Source organism: Triturus cristatus, chromosome 8, assembly GCF_964204655.1.
Source record: "Triturus cristatus chromosome 8, aTriCri1.1, whole genome shotgun sequence".
Lineage (NCBI taxonomy): Eukaryota > Metazoa > Chordata > Amphibia > Caudata > Salamandridae > Triturus > Triturus cristatus.
Window position 1 is genome coordinate 754059853 of NC_140591.1, and position 17224 is coordinate 754077076.

General features: G+C 43.5%; 1 protein-coding gene across 4 annotated transcripts in view; it reads left to right on the forward strand.

Annotated features, from left to right (window-relative positions):
* ARHGEF7 (Rho guanine nucleotide exchange factor 7) overlaps window positions 1-16998 on the forward strand; it is a 908392-nt gene extending 891394 nt beyond the window's left edge. For 2 of the 4 annotated variants that reach the window (XM_085622181.1, XM_085622183.1), the window contains one exon: window positions 14249-14509. In XM_085622181.1, the coding sequence (XP_085478307.1) occupies window positions 14249-14371 (123 nt within the window). In that variant the 3' untranslated portion in view covers window positions 14372-14509. Of the gene's footprint in view, window positions 1-14248 lie in introns of all 4 variants that reach the window. The other 2 variants (XM_085622182.1, XM_085622184.1) reach the window with 2 other exon arrangements.
* The last annotated feature ends 226 nt before the right edge of the window (window positions 16999-17224 follow it).

The window sequence follows — 17224 nt, forward strand, 5'->3', positions numbered from 1 at the left end:
GGCCCCTGGAACAACTGTGTTCAGTGATGTCAGTCGGCAGGCCTATTTTTTTTTTTTCTTTCTAATTCCTGTCTTTCTGATGTTCTTCGATTTGCACTATCCTGTGCAAAGCAGGTTCTGGCAGTGGCTACTGTTACAGTTAAGGGCTATTTTGCTGGCCTTTCTTCCTTTGTGTCTTCCCAACAATCTTGGTTTAGATCGACATTAGTGGCAAGTTTTCTGAAAAGTCTGTTTTACTTGTTTACTCCCAGTCAAGTCAAATAGCTTTATTTTGGCCACCAGGGCCATAAAAGTACAAATGCAAACATTGTTGAAATAGACATTGATTAAAATATTTGAGTTATTTCCATACAGAGAAGTTGTCGTAAAACATCCCCGATAAATATTATTTAAAATATCAGTAAAATGAATTTTTTAAAAGGCACATTGATCAAATTTTAACATCGCAGAAGATAAGTTTCCTACACAGGATCCAAATATCGCCTAAGAATTTAGCAAGAGGTATGACATATGTTAAAGAAAGATCTGACCTCAATATGCGAAGGGCAGTTAAGTGGCTACTTTGGAAGATTCACCTACAGATAGAAGCTAGCAAAAACTTATGATGGCGGGTATAACCTGGGCAAGCAAAAAATAAAATGTGGGACAAACTCAGCCTGAGAATGACATGCAGGACAAATATCTGTAGCCTCGGCCAACCAACTCTTCATAAAAGCTCTTAATGGCAGAGCATCCGCTCTGAATTTAACATATAGTTTTCTATCGCAAGATGCAGTCACCTGATCCCTGTAAGACTCGTATCTAATCCGGGACTTAAGGTATAAAAATGTTTGCGATAGAGTATGGAAGTCTGCTCTTGCTGCAGCTTTTGCCTCTATCGCTGACCAGTATACATTATTGAAGGCACTTTTTAAAGGGAAGGATATAGTAGCTGCATGGGTCCATAGTTTGGGAGCCCCAATGTACTCTAGCATCTCTGATATATTTGAGCCAAAGAATTCCTACCGAGTGGCCTGTTAAAATAACATCCTGAAGGGCTGTTGTGTAGTGCTCGAGTTTTGGGGTAGACCATAGCCTCCTCTAATATAGCAATAGGCGAAGTCTGGCTTTATCCTGGAGATTTCTTATACTCCAATCCATAAAAAGTGGAACTAAGGGGGTACTTGGAGGAAGAGAGACCAGCATGTCCATAATACAACTAGCTATGAATGTGTCAGGGTTGTCTGTCTCAATTCTCTCAGGGAGCCACAGCATCCCAATTGGTTTCTGTTCCAATACATTCTCTAAAATCTGTGTTCCTTGTGTCAGTGATACTGTCTCTCAGCACCTCTTGGGAGCGTTTAGTACCTGCCCTTTTCAAGCTCCACCTACTGTGTTTAAGCTCGCCTGTCCTACTCTACATTGAGGTAACTCATTTAGCTTATAAAATTGTGTCTCAAGTCTAGTGTTAGACTTTCCTGGGTTGCCAATAACCTAGTCTTTCATTGGCAGCACTTGCTTTATCTGTGACTGTTCAATAGGCTTCATTTTACATTTTCTACACTTAAGGACAAAAAGAAAACAGTTTCTGGTGGATATTTGTAACTGCAGAATCCTCACCGTTGCAATGTTCCAGGGTACAGACTGGACTCAGAAAAGTCTCCCAGCATGGACTCCTGCACGCCAACAGCTAGCATCATGTTGCTTTGCAGCATCCTTATACCAGACACAGCCTTGACAGAGAGGGCTGCATATAAGGACCCATCCCCTGTGTGCTTACATCCGTCCTTTTCTTTCTGCACCCTTCGACCCGGAATCCGAGCTCCAATGCGTACTTTAATTTTCCGGTGAATCTGCAATTGTCCGGCAGTGTGATAGGCACAATGTCTCCTCCAAAGATGACAAGATTAAAGCCTAGCTGTGTCTGCAGGAAACAGATGTCTGGTGCAAACATGATGCTGGGAAATATGTTAGTGCGTTGGCCTGGACATGACCGATTGGTACCTCCAGGAATCCCTCTTGACTTGCCCTTTGAAGGAACTAGGTTTTTGGTGAAAAGGCTGACTTGGTACTTGAATGAATTAAATAAGATGCATCACAGTGCAATCCTGTGGGTTATTGTCATCAGCCTCCATTCCATCAATTCCACCAGTATAGAAAATCTGTAGTGTGTTCAGGATGACTATGCCCATCCTTAAATCTTTTCACTGCCCTAAAATCCCCTACACCGGGTCACATTTGGCATACTGCACCTCAGGCTTGATACAGTCTGCCTCCTGCTGGCCTACCGTGCCATTGAACATATGCGGATTCAGAGGGACAAAGGCTGAACTCTAGCTACTTAGTTGTTCCGATGAAGGACTAACACTTCAGGCTTTTACTGGACCTCCAGCCTTTTAACCCTTTCTGATCCACAAAAATGTCAACATGTTTACTGTTGATCAGATCCTCTCTTGTCTGTATCCTGGAGACTGTATACTGTCCATATCTAGCAGGACACCTTTTTATATACCTGTCCTGCAATCCCACATATTCTGTCTGCAGTTCACAGTTGAGTTGGAACACTTCCAAATTTGCTGTGCTTCCCTTTGGCTTGAATTGACTCCTCAGGCGTTCACGAAAGTGATGGTCAATCCGTATCTTAGGAGGTCCGCAATATATGTATTCTCATACTTTGACAACTGCCTGCTAAAGACGGGCTTGCCAAAGTGAGTTGCAGACCACCTCTGGATGACTGCCACCCTCTTGACCTCCTTGGAGTTTACATGAGTACGGTCAAGTCCCATCTGAGCCCTATGTTGAGGATCACCTTCATAGGGCCTTTCCTGCACACAGTGGCATTCAAGGCATGTCTGCCCCCACAGTGAGTCTGGGATGTTCTGGGTATGATCCTGATAATTTGTTCAGTCTGAGTCTGTAAGGATGGTTTAGAGTCCTCTTGGGCACCTCACCTAGTTGATCCTCCTTGCCCAGTGTGCCATGCAGGCCCTACAGTAAAACCTCAGGTTTCAGTTGGCCCAGCACAGGGGCTCTTGTTTTGACGCCATCCATATCTCTCAGGAGACAAGTTGGCATCTTCTGTGGTGGCAGGCTAACCCCAGTCTAACCTGCAGCAGGCCACTCTCCCTTCCCGATCCAGAATTCACGGCTGTGAAAGGCATCTCACTAATCCAGGGACAGGGGGTTATGTTTGAGATAAGGTCAGAGACCTTTGGTCTCCAGCAGAGCAATAGCTCCATATCAGCCTTTTGGAGTTTCATGCAATCTGGCGGCCCTGGCCAGCCTTCATGCTGTCCCATCACAATTAGGCTTGTGCAGGTTATGACGGACACCACTGCATGGTGATGAAACAAGCAGGGCAGGTTGGGGTCCTGGATCATTTGCCTGGAAGTTTTCAACCTTTGGAGATAGCTGAACACTGGGCAGATTTTTCTGGTGGCCCCTGAACGCCAGACTGAACAAGCTAAATAGGCATTGGCATGTGGACCACAAATAGCATTTCCAACCAGAGGGAGCACTAGGCATCTTTGAACAGTGGAGTCTCCACAAGCTAGATCTATTTATGATTGCAAAAAAATGAGCTGTGTCAAAACTTTTGCGCTCTAGAGTTCCCTCCAGGAGGGACATTGGGTGTTGCAGAAGCGATTGGACATGGGCCTCCTCTACCCATTCCCACCATTCCCCTTTGAGAGAGTCAGGCAAGTCAGAACAGACTGGGCCCAAGTCATTTTTAAAGCTCTGGTTTAGGCCAGGAGGGTATAGTACTCAGATCTCCTGAGCATTTGCCCTCTAATCCGGCTACCTCTTCAGGAAGATCTACAGTCTCAGCAAGAGAGGAGGGTCCTACGCCTGAATCTATGCAATTATCACTTCCATACATGGAGATTGAGCGGCACCAGCTAAGTTTTTTTGATTTTCTGCCTGAAGTGTCTTTGCAGATAGCCAAACTTTAACAATATCCATTTATGCTGGATTCTGGGAGAATGTTATGGTCTGGTGTTGAGCCGGTCATCTTGATCCCATGCAGGTCAAATTCTTGGATGTCTTGTTGTTGGCCCAGCAAGGTTTTGCAGTGGGCACAGTTAATGGTTACGACAACTGTTTTGGCATTTTTATGTTTGCCAGATCAGACTTCCCCTTTCAAGTTACCTCTTGTGATGCACTTTCTGCAGAGTCTGATTCACATTTCTGTTGGATACCGCGGCTTCATCACCTTGCAAATATTCTCCAGCCATCAGACTGGATCCGTAAACTTAAAGCATTACTCCTGGGTGCCAGCAGCTGGTGTCATGCAGCTCCACGCTGATGTCATTCCAATCTGGAAGTTATTTTATAGGAAACTTAGCCAGCTTAAAGGCACCACCCATGCGCGCTGACATCAGTTCCTTTATTTTTGTGCCTTAAGAAACAAACCTGGAGCTCTTCCTTGGTGTTTTCTTGACCCTTTTCAACAAAAGTTTACCAGTGTGTAAGGGAAAATGTCACCACCTAAGATAACAGTGTTCCACCCATATATGGACTTCTGCAAACAAGTGTCTGTGACACACCGTAATAAAATATTCCTTTGGTGCCTAGGGTCAGAGCACAATTCTGGGGCTTCTGATGACTTTGCCCAGATGAACCCGAAGGCTATACAGGGGACCGCGAGGTGAAGCTGTATGTCACCAAACATCAGAAGAGTCCACAAATTGACCAGCCGAAGTTGAAAAGAAGGTCCTGTTCCTGCTCCCACAGTCATTCCTGTGGCAGATCATAGTCTCGGTCCAAGGTTCAAAAACCCTAAGCAGGAATATGACCCTTTTGCCACTCCAAACCCCTAGAGAGGCGCGAGTGAGTTAACATGCTCCCAAGTCTCAGTCCCAATCTCCATCAGAGCCAATACCTAGTTTAGTCTCACTCTGAGTTTCTGGGACTGTTGGCAACGTTGCAACAAGTGTAGGCCTTTAGGGAGACCATGCTACATACTTTACCAGTTCCCTCTGCCTCGCCTTCGGGCCCCAAGGGTCTGCAGGAGCATTCAGTCAGACTTTTGCTGGCAGGTCCATTGTCTGTGCCTCTCGAACCTACCTGTGTTTCAGCACCGGGTCTGGTGCCGACTTTGATTCTGGTGCCACCTGCTGCAGCGGTTCCTTTCGCACTGATGCCATGCCAATGCCATTCATGCTGGAGAAGGATTTCCAACCTATTGTGCTCTCCAACTCTGAGCAGAATCCACCACAACATCGACCGAAGCTGCGGCTTAATTCCACAGGAATGCATCCAGGTGGTAACCCTTCTGATCTGATATTTTGCCCTTACAATGTAGTAGGACCTAGTCTATGCCCAATCTTTTTGACAGTGACTTTGATAAAGACAATTTTGATGAGGGGAGTGATTTTGTCTGTCGATATGATGAGGAAAATTGGTATTAAGAACTATAAGATGTCAGGGGCTTGGATAATTCTCCAGACTTTGGCCTTGTTTCTCCCCTCGCCCCTGCCACCGAAGGAAGCTCCTCCTTCGCTGTTATGTGGAGGACAGCAGAATTTCTAGACCTACAACTTCCTACTAAGGAGGTAGAGACAGATGTTCTGACAGAGGTACCCATGCCTGGTCAAGCACCTATAGAAACTCTGTTGTCATTCATCAAAGCCTTCACTGATACCCTTTCGGGCACCTGGACAAAACAGTGTTCAGGTCCACCAATAAATGACATTTCACTTGTCTCCATTGATTGGCACCAAACGACTATGACTTACATACTCCGCATCCTACACCAGAGAGTTTGGTGGCGCAGGTGTCCACTAGTAGGGTAAGCCTAACTACTTACTCACTGCCCCACTCTTTTGTGAGTATAAAGATTGAGACAATTGGCAAGTGTATGTCCTCATCCCTGAGCATTGCTGTTTGTAAACGCCAGCTGCATTCTAGACTGTTACTCTCTTTCCCCATTGGATACAGTGGCCCAAGTATTACCAGCAGCTCCGGGTGACCTTAGGGAATCCCTGACCCATGCTATCCATAATGACTGCAAAGCAACAAAATCTGTAATTCACACTGGCTTGGACATGACCGCTTCTTAGGTCAGGTGATGGGTACAAGTGTCACATCAGTGCCACGTCTGGATGGAGTCTACTGGTTTCTCTGGGGATGTCCAATCACTCTTATAGATATGTCCTTCTATAGCTCTTGCCTTTTTGGTGAAAAAGAGGGTTCAGCCGTGTAACGGTTTAAGGAGAGCAGGCCACTGCACTTTTGCATGTTGGAGTTCCCAAGACGGCTCTGTTTCGGAGACCGATTCCACCCGAGTGGAGCTCAGAGCTCCTGAATACTTATCCACCACTGCCTCTCCTGGCCAGAGTTCTGAAGAAAATCATGACCATCTGTGCCAAAGTCATCCTAGTGGCATCAGACTGGGCCTGGAGAGTATGGTACCCGCAACTCCTGGGCATGAGCATCTGTCCTGCAATCATCCTGGCACTTCGGGAGGATCTTCTGTTGTAGCAGCAAGGCAGAGTCCTGCACCCAGGCCTGCACAGAATACATCTACATGCTTGGTGATTGAGCGGTGACTGTTGATTTCATTTGGATTTCACCTGAGGCTGTCATCTTGTCAGTGAGACATCTCTCTGCAAAATCAGACACATGTGCACCTTTTGGCTCACTGCAAGCCAAATTGTATTGGTGTATTGGTGTTTGTTTTGTCCCTGGGCCAGCAAGGACTTGTTGTGGGCACTGTTAAAGACTATTTTTGTTTAGCTCTTCCAGGTTTTTTGCAGTTGCCTGATTAGCATTCTTTATTTAAATTAGCTGTTGTGATGAGACCTTTGAAAGGTTTTAAACATTTGTTTCCACCGTCATCTGTGATGCCACGTTTGGTCTTGAAATTAGTGCTCACTTTTTGATGTGCACCCCTTGTGAGCCACTGCACAGTTGCTCCTTGACACTTTTAACATTGAAACCGATCCTTCTCATTACCATAACATCTGATAGGTGTGTGAGCGAGCTACATGCTTTCTGTTAACCCACCTTGTACAACATTCTTCCCAGATATGTTGGTGTTGATGACTCGAGCTTTCTTTCTACCAAAAATGGTCACTCCATTCATGTCTTGCAAGCCATCAACCTTCCGGCAATTTATGCTCGACTTTAACTCTTTATTGAGGAAGAATGGCTCAATTGTTTGGACCCTAAGAGAACACTATGGTCTTATATATACATATATATATATATATATCTCAACAAAGAATATCTGGTGGTCAGTCAGCCCTTTGTGGGGGTCTCCTGAGCAAAGAACGGGGCGGCAGTGCAAGAACGGACCACATCCTGATGAATTGTTCCCTGCATTTAGATCTGCTATGCAGTGGCTACGAAGCAGCCTCCAGAAGGCTTACAGGCTCATTCTACAAGATCCAAAGCTGCTTCCACTGCCTTGGTATGTGGAGTTCCTGTGCTCAGTATTTGTTAGAAGCTATCTATGCATCAGTTCACACGGTCATGAAGCACTACTGCCTTGACAGCCAGGTCATTGAGAAGGGCACTTTGCCTGCTTTGTCCTGCCGGACATTTTATTCTGAGTGAGTTCACAAACCTTCCCTTGTGGAGGAATTGCTATGATATCTAGTCACACCTGTTTGTAGTTCTTCTGTTTGGCCTTACTTCCACACCTCGACTGGACACTACTGTGAGTCATGCATTCCGGCCTCTACAGAGGATTCAAGACATCCAGACTATGATTCCACTTTTTTTTAGAATGGAGCAGCTATTCCAGTCCTGAAGGTCTTGTGCTTGCTCGATCTGTTTGCTTCCTGCATACTGTTGGTCAGCCATGCATGCTGGCATATAAGGGCCCTCCAGTGGTGCCTCCACAGGCAGTGGTTTCAACACAACGGAGATCTTGAATTGTGGGCGTTATGTTTGACTCTCTAGGCCTTTCTTCCCTCCATTCGGGGTCAGTTGGTTCAGGACCTAACGGCCAACACTACTGCGATGTGGTACATCAACAAACAGAGAGGAGAAGGGTGGTATCTTCTTTGCAGAGAGGCTCTGCGACTCTGGTCCTGGGCTCCAGACCATCAGATTTTCGTGATTGCAAATCCACTGGCAGGAGAACTGAATGTGCGTGCGGACAGTCTCAGTCGGCAGTATTCGGCCGATCACGAGTGGCGTCTCATCCAGAGGTGGTCCTTCACTTTTTCAGGATGTGGGGGTTTCCTCAGTTGGAACCTGTTTGCCACTCACAAGAACGCGCAGTGCCCGTCATTCTGCAGTCTTCAGTATCGGATGCGGGGAGCTTTGGGGGACACGTTTCAGTTAGATTGGGGCTCTCAGATTCTATACCCATTTCCTCCCATACCCTTGATTCCTCAAGTTCTGAGGAAGATTCACCAAGACCGGGCACAAGTCATATTGATCACTCCGGATTGGCCGCGAAGGGTGTAAGTTCATAGACCTCCTTTACCCCTCATCCCACTCTCCACTCCGTTTTCCTCTCAGGGCAGACCTTCTCTCGCAGTTGCTGGGGCAGGTTCGACACTCCCACCTCCAGAGCTTGCAGCTTTATCCCTGGAGATTGAACGGGGCACTGTGAGCTCTTTCTCTCTCCCATCAGATGTGGTGGATGTTATTTTATCGGCCCTGAGACACTCCACCAAATCGGTCTATTCTGGTAGGTGGGCCAAGTTTGTTAAATGGTGTGGAGAGAGATCGATTGATCCTTTACAGGCCTATTTGTCTGATATTCTGAGTTTTTCTTTTTCCCTGGCTCAACAGGGTTGTGAAGTAGAACAGGCTACTTGTCGGACTTTCTCTGTTTGCCAGATCAACCCTCTTTAAGTCTCTCCTAGTTATTAGATTCATTAAAGGTCTCACAAATAGGTTTCCTCCTACTCCTTTTATCATTCCTCAGTGGGATTTAAGTTTGGTTCTCACTCTCTTAATGGATTCACAATTTGAACCTTTACACAGTTGTCCCTTAAGGTTCCTAGCATTTAAGACGATATTTTTGGTTGCAATCACTTCTGCTAGAAGGTTGAATAAGTTGCAAACTCTTAGTTCCAAGCCTCCATTTACTTCATTCAAAGCTGATAAGATGGCTCTTGGTACCAGAGCTGCTTTCTTGCTTAAGGTGGTCACTCCTTTCCACCTAGGGCAGTCGATCACCTTACCCACTTTCTACACTCCCCTTTCACCCTTCTAAAGAGGAGGAGAGACTACATTGCCTGGACCCCAAGAGGGCGGTCAGCTTCTACCTGGACAGAACCAAGGACTTCAGGTTGGTCGACCAACTCTTCATCGGATATGTTGTCAAGATGAAGGGCAAGGCAGTCCACAAGAGAACGTTGTCCAGGTGGATCATCCTCTGTATCAAGATCTGTTACGCTTTGACCTAGAAGGAGCTTCCTGAAAGCATTCGAGCTCATTCTATCAGAGCAAAGTCGTCGTCTTCGGCTTTAGCTAGAGGTGTCCCTGTGGTAGACATCTGCAAGGCGGCAACTTAAGCCTCCCTCCATACTTCTGCAGAGCACTATTGCTTGGATCCAGAGGTGAGTAGAAATAGCCATTCTGCACGTTCTGTGCTGCAGGATTTTTGGTATAGGCAGGCAGGCACCCTCCGCTGAGAGCGGGACTGCTTGGGGATTCAATTCAAAAGGTTAGGAATCCACGGGCAGATGTATCCATCAGAAGAACAAGTTACTTACCTTTGGTAACGCTTTTTCTGGTGGATACAGTATCTGCTGGTGGATTCCTCACTGACCCACCCGCCTCCCCGTTGCCTGACTGCTTATACTGAAAAATAATCAAGGGATACCTTATGATTTATTGCTGGAATCATGTAATGCTTGGCACTAGAAAATGTCTGTGATGAAGAATTTCCAGGTTTGGCTGCGTTGGCGTATAGTGTGTACTTATGAAAATATTGTTGGTTCGCCTTGAAGGCACGGAAAAAATGGGTGGAACTGACGTCCGCATGCCGACGAGGTCTTTTTATGGCTCCGATGATGTCACGGGGAGGCGCTTGCGGAGCAGTTCCATTGTGACGTCGACATGGAAGAGCTGAAGAGAAGAGTTTCTGTGGAATACTGCGAAATGGGATAATTCAAAAGGAAGGTGAGGAATCCACAGGCAGATACTGTCTCGACCAGAAAGTGTTACCGAAGGTAAGTAACTTGTTCTTTAAGGGCTCGGGCCAAAGTGTCTCCTTCATATGACTACCTCTGCTCTATTCTCAGTCATCCCTAACCGGACCTGCACTCTGTACCTCTTGCCCAATCCCTTGGTGTCTCCCCAGGGAGGGTGACCAAGCACATGCTGGTGTACACACTAGCACCAGTTAGCCCGTATCTCAACTCCCCAGCGAGGCTGGATCCCCCAGAGCGCCTGCCATGTGGTGATCCAAGCTTTTTTTTTTCTTTTTTCTTTTTTTTTTTCTGGCTTCAGTGCAGCATGGAAGCCTCATGCAAGCTCCCTGTTCAGCCCATCCTTCTAAATAAATCGACTGGCGATTGCTGTTCCACCATCCATACCGTTAAACTGCTGGCAAGAATATTAATTCCTTCCTCCTCTGCTAATTCAATTGATTTATGTCACATGTCTCTGCAGTCTTTACCAGAAGATGGAGTCCGCTGCCGTCCTGGTACACAGCTTACCATGCCCCCTAACTTGGGGTTTTTTGCAGTCACTTTTTTTCTTTTCCTTCATTTTTATATGTATATTAACATACTTTTTCATTTTTATGGAGACCTTCCTGTCCTACACTAATCAGTGTGTCCCAGAAAGTTGACATTGAAAGGGTGTGATCTTTCCTGATCAAGGCTCCGCCAGTGGCCTTGACTCATGTTTGGGTTGATCGGGGTACACTCCAATAGGGTACAAGTCTTTGAGTCAAGTCCAGATTGGTAAAGCCAAGTGCTAGGGTTTTCCCACAGTCTGTATACAGAGAAACCCATAAATAATACCTTGTTATAGTTTTCTTCGTGGTGGTTAGTCTCAACCTAGCATTCACACCAAATGACTGAGTTTAAAGCTGCACTTGATGCCCCTAGTCTTTACAGAACAATTGATCCCTTAACTAAAGCATGGTCTTACCTTGGTCTTTTTTTCCCTTAAGGACAGCCAGAACCTCTTCTAGACATGAGCTGAAAGTAGAAGGAGTTTGATGACATGCCATAAAAATCTGCTAAGCCTCCTGAGGGCTTACTGTCCCACTCTACGAGGGCCAAGGCTGCTTCTGCTGCATTAGAGACTGCGTGGGTGTCCCTCCACAAGTTCACAAAGCAGCACTATGCTGCCAGCTCACAGACCCACCTCCGGAGATGAATTGCTTGGGGATCTATTCTAAGTTGAGGAATCTGCAGTTAGATGTCTCTATTAGAAGAACAAGTTACTTACTTTTATTAACACTTTTCAGGTAGAGCCTCTAGCTACAGATTCCTACCTGACTCACCCGTCTTCCCGTTCTGCGAACTGGGCTCTTCACCCCAAAATCCTATTAGATTCTACAAACTGATCATACAATCATTCTGACATGGTTCTGTGTTCTTTGCACAAAAGAAACTGATACCAGTGCACCAGGGTGGCGTCTATATATACACACTATGAATGTGGAGAGGGGGGTTATGATGTGGCCTAACAGCTAGAGCAGTCAACCTCGAAGCTGGGGAACCGGGTTCGAGTCTCGGCAGGGACACTCAACATACTTGGATTCTTGGCGAACCACTTAATCTCCCCAAGTCTAACAAAAATGAATGTGTCCGTCTGTAACACAACTGGTGCTCATGTAAAGCGCTCTGATACCTTCGGGTCGAGTGTGCGCTATATAAAACTCAAAAAAGAAAAACAAAAATTACTTGGGCTGTATTTGAAAATTAGGGACATAATGATGAGAAAAATCTAACCTGCCTCTCAATATTAGTGTGACAATGTTCCATGGAAAGGCTGCAGTTCTACACAACATAAGGGTGTCACCTTCATCACTACTATTATTGATTGCAGTCATTCAAGTAGAGCTGTTTGTTTAGATATGGTGTGGTATGCTGCTGCAATGGAAGTTTACTTTTACTGCATAGTTTGTTGTGTAGCACTGTGACACTGGAATAGAGCCTCAGAATTAAGAAAAATCATTCACTCTTCCAAAGATGGAGGTAGAGGTCACAGTTGATTTCCAGATCCTCTATGAAGTTGGTGCCCCTGCCAACTGCATGACTGCAAATTTAATCATGTTTAAAAAATCTTGTTAAATGCATATTTTGAACCATTGAGGAACTGATTATAAAACATGACACCCTTCAATAAAAACATACTCTCAGTAAGCATGAAAGGTATTCTTATGTCATCTAGGGTGTACGAGGCTCTGAAGTACCAATGTTCTAACCGAGTATTTTACTTAGCATTGCTGAATGAGCCTGGAACACTTTCAGTTCTGCTTAATGGTGGATTAGTGTGAAACGTGAGATCCTTGCAATCTGCACTGCTAGAGATTATAAACTCTTCATTAGGGGGGGCTAGTAAATCTTAATTTGTCAAAACTAATATTCTGTTAAGGTGGGGCAAGGAATTGCTAACCTGTCTTGTTTTCTCCATCGCTTTTAAAGCTTTGGAGAAAACAAGTAGCGATGATAGAAGAGAAATTGTGGAACTCCCTAACTGACTGGACCTTTTCTAGACAGTATTCCGACCAGACCAAAATGCTAATTTTGTTAAAGTGTATTTTTCTTGAATGTCCTGAGATGGAATACATCTGGAAACAGTGTCTCACTTGTTATATTCTTCTGAATATCTGGGGGGCCTTTGACTCCATTGACAATGTTGACCTGTTGGGCCATATTCAGTGAATTTGCATCTTGGGTAGAGCACAAACGTAGCTTCATGAATACCTCCATGTTCTTAGAAAGACTGTAGCAATGTCACCCTGCACATCCACACTAGTTCTATCTTGTGTGGTCTGCAGGGCTCCTCAGTGTCTGACGCTTTTTTAATATATATGTTCCTCCTTTGGTACTCCCAGCTTTCCTAAACATGCATTCCAGTTTTATATGTACACGGATGACACTTTGATAATTCTTAAACTAAAAGGAGAGTTGTGAAGCTTTTTATTGCTTTAATTTTGACTAACCTAATAAATTGATTTCAGGATAAAACTTGAAACATTTTTTTTTTTGATTGAACATACCAGATCACATAAACTTTCTGTTTGAGAAAGACCTATTGTGGGCTTACCAAGAACATACACGAGCTTGCAGCCGACTGTTGCTCACGATTAGTTGGATTTACTATCACTCTTATTTGCTTTCTTTCCATTTGATGGCTCCCCTTGCTTCACCCTGTTCACCTTGTGTTTGGCCCTCCCATGGAAGCATGGCCTCTTTACTGTCTTTCATGGCTCGCTTTTTGGGAACTACTTTTTTCTTTAAGCACTCCATGAAAGTGAAAGTTTTCCAGCTGTCTCCCTCATGGGCTTTTCTCACCTCCTCCGTGTTGCTCTCTCATATCCATGTGCTACTCAGCTTTATGCACTTTGCTGCTATTTTTCTCCTTTTGCCCAGTATTTTCTCTCTAGTGTTGCCCACCCCCAGCTTGCCATGTTGCTTCTTCGCCTGCCCGCCGTGTTGCTTCATCACCACTCCCTCCCCAAACCTTTCCTGCTAACCCACACACTCTTTTTTAATTTTTTAACCTACTTATCTGTTACATTTTAAAAAAGCCCTCTGGATCTTCTTTTTTTATTTGTCAGTCAAACTAGGATTGGTAAAGAAAAAAAAAAGCCTTTGTCCTTTTATAGGGGCCTGCATGTGAATTAAACTCATGCGTACGTCTACAGAATAACATTGTAGCTGCGTCTTTTATGGCTTTTTATTTTTTAATACTTTAGTTGTGCACTAGCCAGCCTGGGTAATAAACATTGGCAAAGCCAATTGGCCTCATTAGCAAGAACTATTGGCTTTGCCATTGTTTCTTTGTCTTAATAATTAAATAAAAATACATTTCACTAGAACACCTCTAGATTTTGGAAGCACGATAGATGGGTACCCATTATGTAGCCCATGTGTGTATTTGAAGCTTTATAAATAAACAATGTTACATTGCCATTGCACCAATGGTTTTTTGAGTTCTTGAAACTCCCGGGTAAAGCATGTCGACAAACCTGTAGAGAATATTATATTATTTACCAATGGTTCCTGGGTGGTTACTTTGAGTGGTTTCTAAACTCTCTGGAGAATTTGTTATCACTGATATTCGCCATATTTTGGAGCATGACCGTCTATTTGTGATTTATTTTCTCTATTACCAGGACAGTAAAAAGATGAAGAAATCCCTTGAAGAAGAGCAGCGAGCGCGCAAAGACCTCGAGAAGCTAATCAGAAAGGTTTTAAAGAACATGAACGACCCTTCTTGGGATGAAACAAATTTGTAACCTCCTCGTCGTAGGTTCTTTTTGCTGAAAGACCAGGGATCAAGAGCCAGCTTATCAGCCTTTGAATGCGCGGCTACATGTGAAACTGCGAACTGCAGTGCAGGATTTTACTGAGTCGTCTGGGAAATGGCTGTGCGAGCAATATCTGAATGTGGAAGCTACACAATGCACGGCTGATAGGCTGAGTGTGTTAAATGGATTCAGAACAGTTCTGCCTTTAATCTGTATAAATTACCTCATCGTACAGAAAGTGGTTTCTTACTGAAAATCCATGCTACTTCAGTAGATTTTAATGAAAAAAGAAAACTATAAATATTCATATATAAATATATATAATTTCGTATTTTGTAAATAACCTTTTTAAATGCATATTGTGATTAATGTATCGGGGCTGATTCAAATGTATACTTGTTTATATAATGTTCACATCTGTTAATAAAGTTTCAAAAACGATTTGAATTTAGAAAGATCACGACATTTTCAACCTGTTTTATGACAGCTGTTCATGTGTTCGATACACCGATGACTACAAGCCCACATATTTAAGTAATTTAAATGGTTTTTTTTTCAGAAATGGTGCACTCTTCGACGTTTAATCGTGAGCAGTATTATAACCTCTGCATTCATTTCAGGTTGAACTCCAAACACAAACTAACATGTTGCATTATATGCTAATGCTTTGTGACCCCACATATTTATTTAATGTGTTTCTAACACTAAATTGCAACATTATTACGGTTGTACATAGTCGCCTGCTTTTTTATATTGAATGTACTGTCACTATTAAGCTGTCATGTTTTCCACTGTAATGCATGTGCAGTACTTTTATGAACAGCTGGCTGGTAAATTCATGAACGTTTTTCCAACAGCAAAAAAAAGATTCTGTAAAATGTGTATTTATTTTACGGCCAGTATAGCCCATGGAAATAAATAAAATCTAACAGTTTTTTGGATGGGAAGAAAATGAAATACAGATAAAAAATAAACAATACATATTCACATGCGAGTCGTGAGCCCTCTGCACTATGATTATGACTTAAATGGAAAGTACTGAATCTTGGTTCTACAAGTGCAGTGAAAGAATGTAAGGTTTTCTAGCAAGAGCCAAAGGAAGCACAATGAAGACTCGTAATGTTTACCAGCCACCCAAGGGAGAAGTATGGTTTTTGGAGGTGTTGGACCGGCTCGGAGGTGTGAGCCGTCAGAATACAGAATGTAAACGCTCGCCTTGAAATTACTGAATGCATTTGTGTGGCTTTCTAAACTATCGTAACTGCCGTCGAGAAAGAAGCGTGCATTCCCACTTCAACGCCAGTCGATCTGTTGGCTTAAGGAAGAGGTTCGAACCAACAGGGGAAAAAAGTATCGTAGTTCATTTAAGAAAAGCGCCATCTTTGAAGGTTTGTTCTTAACCTTCGCATATTGTTATTGAGTATTGCAACAACCGGCTTCCAAACTAATAGTTCACACCAAATTTTGAAAACACAGAAGACGCAAGGGGCACAGTATAGTAAAGCTCTTTGTGAAAGACTTCCTATGTCGGCGTCCTTAGAAGCATTGTTTTTTATGCTAATTAACTTTCTTTTTGCTGAAAATATGTGAACGATCATTCCAGAGGTAATCTAAAAGTGAAATATGATATTTATAAGTAGTTGGTTTGTAACTTTCACACACCGCACATCTGCCCTGATGTAATCTGCTCCATGACATTATAATGTAAAAGTAGTAGTGATAATGTTTCGGATTTTTTTTTGTATATCTGTTGATGTTCATTTCTATGTTCCCGAAAATACCCGGAGTTTTGCTGCCTTACACGTTGCCATAAAGCTTACGAGCAAAGTGTTCTTAAAAAACTACAGGGGTGGCTTTAGGAGTAAATCGGAGGGTAGGGGAGGGGTTTCTATATTTTTTTCACAAAGGTTCATTTTTCATTCAGTAGGCACTCTTTCTATATGCCCCATTTAAGCGCTTATTTCTTTGGGATAAATGGAATAGAGGACTGGTGTGTTTTCTTGAATCAGTTTTCGTTTTTTAACAAGTTGGACTGCACTCTGGTGCTTTGATGTGTATCTACGGATTTCATACAGACTTTCTGTGGTTTGGTCTAAAAGCTGTTTGTTCAGGAGTTATGACTCTATACCAATTTACAGAGGAAGGCCACAGTGGAAGGTACTGCATGCAGTGAAAGTTCAATCACTAGCCGCAATAGTGGGTGTGCTACATTGTTGGAATAAAAGGAAAGTATGTATTTTCTTGCATATCCTTGGGCTTTCTTGTCATGTGCAGTATTTGAAGTGGCATGTGATTTCAAGAGCTGCTCTCCTTCTGATGCATCTCACCCATTCGTTCACTAGTGTCTTTTTTCCATGAATACTAAATGTGCTACTAATAATAAATTCTGTATACTTGGACACCGCAAGTAAGAATTTAACATATGAGCATTGTGTGTTTTAATTTTTTTTATAAATGTCTTCTATACAAATCATGTTAAATAGAGCATCACTGAATCCGTTTCAAACCTAAAATGAACACATATTCGAAACGTGTGTTGGACATTTTATAAGACTATAAGAAGATGTATACGCATGACATGCGATGCTGGGAAATAAACATAACTGTATAAATTATCCCATTATTGGATTTGTGAGTGTGGAGTGTAGTTCAAATCCTGTACTATCAGCAGAGTGCAAAAGCTATCATGTCACAAGTTAGTGAAGCATTGAGTACAGTACTAGCTCCTAAGATCTAACCACGTCAGCTGTAACAAACTTGATGGCCAGTATCATTACCAGGTACTGTATCAGATGCAATAGGTATGCTACATTTACATTCAGACACCATCACAGGAGTGAC